This window comes from Eleutherodactylus coqui, chromosome 2 (assembly GCF_035609145.1).
Source record: "Eleutherodactylus coqui strain aEleCoq1 chromosome 2, aEleCoq1.hap1, whole genome shotgun sequence".
Taxonomy (NCBI): domain Eukaryota; kingdom Metazoa; phylum Chordata; class Amphibia; order Anura; family Eleutherodactylidae; genus Eleutherodactylus; species Eleutherodactylus coqui.
Window position 1 is genome coordinate 300,568,016 of NC_089838.1, and position 7,200 is coordinate 300,575,215.

The window sequence follows — 7,200 nt, forward strand, 5'->3', positions numbered from 1 at the left end:
CATTCTAAATACATCTATCATCTGTAAGGTCTTATAGGTTATTAGTAACCAATCCATTAGAAATAGACCCTAGGGGCAAGTATTGACTTCAAAGTCAACTCTAAATGGGGTCGTCTTCTACTGGACCCTTGGGTCCATTATTGTGTCACAGCCTGTGCCCACTGGATGATCCTCTAACACTGTGGTAGGTTAGTCCAAACTCAAGTCCAAAAGGACATTGCACACAAAGCTTAGTCACTGTATAATGCTGTCTTTAATTACTTATTCTTTTGCCCCTTAGATTACTTATATCAAAAGATGGGTGACCCTGGGATATGACCTTTGTCCCATCAATTTCCTCTCCTGCGCCTTGCATAACTGGCCCCCTTATCTGTCCCTATTGGAGGCACGATGGGCAGCGTTGGTAGCCTACTCTCTGGGCATGGCTTCAACAGCAAGCAAGGAAGGGGTTCTCAGCATCGTGGAAGAAAACCACCCCACCTCAAGAAACTAAGTCGATGTTCAGATGGGATCCTCCGATTTGGTTTTTCCCAGGAATCAGGACATGCCAAAGGAGGGGGATCTAAGATGGGTCGGAGTGAAGACTTCTTCTATATTAAAGTAAGCCAGAAACAACATGTGGGTCCAAGGCAGGATTATCATGAGCGAGTGACCAATACAGAGCCAGAAAGTCAACCCGTCCAGGAATATCCTGTTCCAACAAGCAAACCATGTAACCAACCCACCCTGCTCCACTTTCCCAATCGGCTAGAATTGGTAAGAACATTTATATGTACAGATATTTTATTCGTAGAGGGTTTTACATAAATGTCACTGTATTGGGCTATGGATACAACTAGAATTACAAGCTAAAAAGACTTCTTTTTATGGAAGAATTGTGGAATATAATGATAAATTAGGTTTAATTATGACGCAATTACAAAAGGCATCTAATAACTGCATCTAATAATTAAATTTTTTTTCCAGGAAATGAATGCCCTGCGCCCATCACCTCTTAAGCCTGGAATGCGACGAAACTCAGCGGTGACATGTTATCCAGCCGCAGAAAGTGGGCCTCAACTTTCTCTGTACTACCGGCCTGATCGTTTACGAGAGGCAGAAAGTCGGGGTGGGCACTGCATAGGTGGTATGTCAGAATCCGGTAGAAACTCCATGTCTAGCCTTCCAACACATCCCAGCAAGCTAGGAACAGTATGCCAACTGGATGCATTACTAATGCCAACAGGTCGTTTTGGAGGAAGTGCCCATAATATCACACAGAGTTCCCGAAGCAACATGTTGAGCCTCAGAGCAATGTCTTTGTCAGATGGTGGGAACGCTAATAAAATTCTCAGTGTGCCCACCAAGTCAGGTTTAAGGTCTCCTCCATCTTGTGATGACCTGGCAAGATCAGAACCCGGTGATAACACAGATGACGGTCATAGAGGTCCTTCAAGGTCCAGGCAAAGTTCTCAAAGAGGTCAGAGAGGCCAGCACAAGTTACAGATTCAAGTGACACAGGAACGCGAGTGTTTAGAAAGCAAGGTCCGAGCATATGAAAAGGAGAAGAAGCTCTCCATTAGTCCATCAATGGATGAAACACAGTGGGAGGTAAGACTATAAAGATTTTTTTGAGGAAAGAAAGGATAGTAGGGTATTATAAGGAAGTGTACAAATGGAGGAGGAGAATGTGGGTACTTTTTTTTCCTTGATCTGTATCTTAATTCTGGAATATCCAAAGATAGCTGCTCAGCATTCGGAATCTTATCATTATATAACTGGGTGAATGGACAAAATAGGGTAAAGGTTGTGTTAAGTTGGAAGTCAATGACCTAGTCCAAGGAATATTTCTCCAGGGGGTTTCAAAGGCTTTAAGTACCATACACTGAACAATCACTGCATTAGGAACAGCTGGTATGTGACATCTTGTAACACAGTATTATGTGACAGCCACTTCATGATCTATTCTCAGGTAATGTGCCGACCTTTCCTCTGCACAGTAGAAGACAACATTTGGCAATCATGGGTAAATGTGGTAGATTGTTGGTGCCCAGAGTGTGTTGCCAGTATTTCTGAAACAGTCACACTTGTTGGCTGTTCCCAAACCAAGATATCAAGACTGTACCAAGATTAGTTGAACCATGGACAGACATCTGACAGAAGATCGCACAGTGGCAGGTCACATGTGGTTGATCCCAGAGCAGAGCAACATGTCTCGTATCTCAGCAATGTCATGCCACAATGGACCAAGTGACCCAGCAGTACAACAGCAGGGAGTTCTGACAAATTTCCACAATGACTATGTGGTGTACATTGTGCTGACTAAGATTCAATAGCTGAAGACTGATAAGGGTGACCCTGATGACCCAACGTCATCACTAAAAAAGGTCGTCTGGAGTGACGAGTCTTTTTACCTGCTGAACCATATGAATGACCTGGTCTGCATCTGATGCAAACAGCATGAAGCCGTACTCCATGGGTGCACTATTGGGGTTCAACAGGCTGGTGGCAGTGGGGTCATGGTCTGGGGAGTGTTTTCCTGGCATGGTCTAGGATCATTGGTCATCACACCACAATCCTTCAATGGTGAACACTACAGAAACCTATTAGTTAACCATCTGCTCCCATACCTTTAGAAGGTCTTCTCCAACCACAGTGCCCTCTTTCAACAGGGCAACACCCCATGTCATTGAGCTCGGATCACTAGGCAGTCATTGGAGGAATACAACAATGAATTATCCACACTTCCTTGGCTCCCAACTATTGAACATGTTTGGGATATGCTGGAAAGGGCAGTGAGATCTGCTCCCACTTATCCCCAAAATGTGCACTGACTGACAGAGCTGCTGCAGTGGGCAAGGGTCCAGTTGAGTATGGAGGATGTTCACCACCTTGTGGAATCTTTGTTGTCTGAAAGCCGTAATTGCCACAAAGGTGGCCCAATCTGTTATTGAGTAGATGTTCCTAATGCAATGATTGTTCAGTGTATAATGCCCAATCAATAAACTAGAGACTTTTGCTGTATCCTGAGAAGCTGCTTTTCCATAGGTTTGAGCACCAAGTATGGTATAGTGCAGTGCAAACTATGGATACCCAGGCCATCAGGACCAGTGGTGCCCCCTTCAGTAAAGACAGGTGATATGCCTGTACTTTTTGCTCACCCTAAAGGCCAGCTATGAGTAACATAAGTAGATTAATTTATAAAACGGAGTTAATTTGCTTAGTGATATAATTTTAGACTTCTGATACTTCCTCTAGAAAGCCATCTTCAGTTAAGGAAATGCTTTCACCACTGTTGTTCCGTGTACATTTATTGCCCTTAGCTTCTTATAGGCCCCAAGATTGTTCTTTTAGCGTACTATATATTTCAGTAGTATGCTTTATTGAAAAGTGCAGTTGACATGCTGTTGGGAATCATTGGGCCATGTATGCAGTTGCATAGGTCACCCAATGACTCCCAACATTAAGTCAACTATGTATGGCATAAAGTTGCATATGCCTATGAAGAGAGATTTCCCTGGCATATAAGCCAAAGCTAGACTACAAACTTAGTGTGAACAGTGTTACCTATATTTTACTACTCCCAGCTTAATGTCACCCAACCAATATCATGTGAGCTCTATCGAAGTACCATGTAATGCCTAATTTTCCCTGTGGGGGCAATGTATGGTAACTGAACACTTGTTGTCAGTCTCTCCCATAGATTACAGCTGATCGCTGGTGATGCCCACTGTATATTACCCCTAATTAGCTATTTTCAGGGGACCCTCCTAACAAAACATGATCCAAAGTAGACAACCCCTTAGCAACTTATGCAGATTCAGATTGTGAAAAGTTGAGACAATGTCCTTGAAACAATTTTCTTGAGAATAAAATAAGTTGAGGAATGTTGACCAACTTGATGTTGAAAAATAAAGTTTCTTTTATCTAATTGTCCCACTACTTTCTGCAGGTATGCCAGAAATCATCCGAAATTGCATCGCTCCGCCAACAGCTACGGGATACTCAAGAGGACTCTTCCCTTCGAGCCAGTGAAATTCTTAGTTTGAAAGCTCAACTGCGGGAGACTAAAGGACGAGCGGAGGCCCAGGAACAGCGGGCGAGAGAAGCAGAGGAAAGACTACGTGTAGCAGAAGTCGAAAGGGAAGAGAGAGAAGAGACGGCATCATCGGAGGCTGAGATGGAGACACTCCGCACAGAGCTTGAGGCAGAGAGACAGAACAACGAGCAGATGACGGATGTCTTCCAGAGAGAGAGAAAGACATGGCGAGATGAAAAGGAGAAGGTCATCCGTTATCAGCGCCAGCTGCAGCAAAACTACCTTCATATGTGCCAACGATGTCAGGCCCTAGAGCAAAGGCTGCGGGCCTTGAGTGGAGAGGACCTGGATGATGGGCCCATCATGTCCCTTCCCGATATGGAGCTCTCCTTCCAGGACATATTAGCCACAGAGATATGATTAGAGTAATGGTGTGAGAGAACAGATATGAGTCCGTGTGAGAGTGCTTTGTCAATAGGTGTATGCAAAAAGAGAACTGGTTATGAGGTACCTAAAGTCAATCCGTACACTGTAAAGTATGAAGGAGCGTAGCTAGGGGATGGTTGGCATAGCGTGTTTCCTAAGTGGTAGCCACACTACCTTGGCCGGGAGATTTAAATACAGGGCTTAGGGCAGCTAGGTGAAGGAACCCCTTGTTTCGCTTCTGAGCATTTGTATTAACGATAAGAGAATGCTTAGAAATAAGAACATGGTTTGTGAAAGCAAATACGAGTCCGAAGACCATGTAGGAACATGTTTTGGTAGTTTGAGTCTGAATACGAATGGGCGAATGAATCCGTTGTGTGTGCATTGTACAGTGTGGTTGTACGTTGCCATATGCGCTCACACAGTATATTTTGTGTTTATAAAGAACCCTTCTTATAACACCCTAATGGTTCTCTTTGTTCCTTGATTATTTCTGTGCAAATTACCACAATAACAGAGACGGTCCATGTGTTGTGGAGTTTGTGCCGCACGCAATCTACGTGTGTTCTGTACACTGGTGGAATGAGGAAGAATAGACACTATAAGAGAAGCTGATGAAATGCCATAATCCTATGTAGGTGACCAGCAATGGAAAAACCACTAGAAGAGTCCTCTGCATGAAGAAGAAAGCGATATTGAACATTGACCATTGACCTCCGAAGGAAAGTGGTGCTAAAACACTGGAAAAACACTGTGCCGGTCTCTGGAAGAGGATTGGCATCCTGGACAAAATTCTGGAGGACGGTGGAACAACAAACATCAGTACTATGTTGAGCATTTGTATATGTTGGCACTTATCAATGCAGGACTCCTAAAGCAGGACTAGTGGAACATTGCTGTCGCAATATAAGACGCAAATCAGAGTTAATAGATAATTTCATTAAGCTGGTCAAGCCGAACAATGCACTTCTGGTCATTTGGAGGCCAGACAATCAGATGAAGTCTACACATGCCATAAAGAGATGCACTTTGAGGGAATTGTGATGCTAAGCCTTTGTGAATGTATGGGTGGTGGGGATATCCCACCAACCCCCTTTTGGGGTGGGATAGGGTCACGATACCTGGGTTGGGGGAAGCCATATTACTTTGTGTCTAGTGCAGCCTGGAAGCTGCTTACTGGGTGACAAAATCTCAAATTTGATGTTTACATAATTTAAATAAAGAAATCTCCGAGATGACGTGCTGCTGTATTATGATGACATATAGTGTTATGTATCTCCTTTCGTTGGTCACCATTGATAGTAGTTTTTGGTTTTTCTTTTTCAATTAAGTATTGTATTGCCAGCAATTTCTTGTAGAGATGGGCCTCAGGGTGGACTATTAAAGCATTATATTTTTTACTTAATCATTGCATGTCCTACCATATTTTATACCGTAGTTACTTTCTGTCAGACTTCTCAAGCTATACAAATGAAAGGAAACCCACATTGCTAGGTTCCTCGCTGAAGTTACCCTTGTAGAATCTAAAAGTTTTTTCCAAAGAACTGACCATCTACAACTACATACTGTGGCTAAAAGTGAAGTCCAGGTCGATGTCCATGTAGTCATAGAATAGATGTTGTACAATTGAAAAACCCACCATAGTGAAGTAGGGTGCAGAATGTTAAGGCAGCAGAAATGCAGTTCTAACCTCTTGCTCATGACCTGAAGGTTTCGAGATCAATCCCTGCATGGTTCAGGAAGCCGGCTCAGGGTTGACTCAGCCTTCCATCCTCCCAAGGTCTGTAAAATGAGTGCCCAGCTTGGTGGGTAGGGTGCAGAATGTTAAGGCAGCAGAAATGCAGTTCTAAGCTCTTGCTCATGACCTGAAGGTTTCGAGATCAATCCCTGCTTGGTTCAGGTAGCCGGCTCAGGGTTGACTCAGCCTTCCATCCTTCCAAGGTCTGTAAAATGAGTACCCGGCTTGCTGGGGGGTAATAAATAAATAACCTGAAAGCACTGCAGAATAAGTTGGCGCTATACTAATAACAATATTTTTTATTTATTTATTTACTATAAGCATTGGAGTGCACCAGCAGCAAAAGTCTACTTGCCAGTCTGAAGAGGTTATAATCAAGTAAACATTTGAAACTCCTTCCTTTGCAAAAATGATGTCTATAAGTTGACAACCATAACATTTTTTTCTAGATGTTCAAGCCAACTCACAGCTATAGAGTGCTTGAACTGAAGGAGAACCACCATCTCTGAAGCCACTTTGGATGCAAACTGCACAGAAGTGTAGCTGGAAGAAGTCTTCAATCAGTAGTTTGTGTAGAGAGGGCACTGCTCACCCCAGAGACCCCCACTTCTCAGGACCTAGGGGGACCTTTGATGGCCTATAAAGCTGAGATGAGATGGCCTCATGGTTGTGGCTCTCTCATTTGAAGTTTAAAGTGGTCACTGTCTCTAAAATTACAGGGGAAGCTGTATCCAATCTTTTTTAGTGTACGAAAGTCACATTTTTTGCAAAAAATGTGCAACTTTTTGACAGCTATACTGCTCTATACCAATTTCCCGAAAAAGGGGCATAGTTACTCTGAAGGGGGTGTGACTACCCAGAACTGACACGTTTATGTATAATTTACACCAGAAGTTGGCTTAAATTATTCCAGAACTCTACTCCAGGTACTAGCTGTAGGGACTACTCGAGAAATGTCTAACACATGAAAAAGTAAGCACCTCTTCATTTATTAGGCTCATTGCGTGAAAAAGCTAGA

General features: G+C 43.3%; 1 protein-coding gene across 1 annotated transcript; it reads left to right on the top strand.

Moving 5' to 3' along the window:
* Positions 1 to 390: 390 nt before the first annotated feature.
* Positions 391 to 4,438, top strand: LZTS1 (leucine zipper tumor suppressor 1). Its single transcript, XM_066590049.1, has 3 exons — positions 391 to 756; positions 967 to 1,590; positions 3,932 to 4,438. The coding sequence occupies exons 1-3, from the start codon at positions 391 to 393 to the stop codon at positions 4,436 to 4,438; spliced, it is 1,497 nt and encodes a 498-aa protein (XP_066446146.1).
* The last annotated feature ends 2,762 nt before the right edge of the window (positions 4,439 to 7,200 follow it).

Bases quoted from the DNA above. Each gene is read 5' to 3' on its own strand.
- LZTS1 (XM_066590049.1), top strand. From the start codon at position 391: ATGGGCAGCGTTGGTAGCCTACTCTCTGGGCATGGCTTCAACAGCAAG. The intron at 757-966 runs GTAAGAACATTT...TTTTTTTTCCAG, and splicing joins TTCCCAATCGGCTAGAATTG to GAAATGAATGCCCTGCGCCC. The intron at 1,591-3,931 runs GTAAGACTATAA...TACTTTCTGCAG, and splicing joins TGGATGAAACACAGTGGGAG to GTATGCCAGAAATCATCCGA.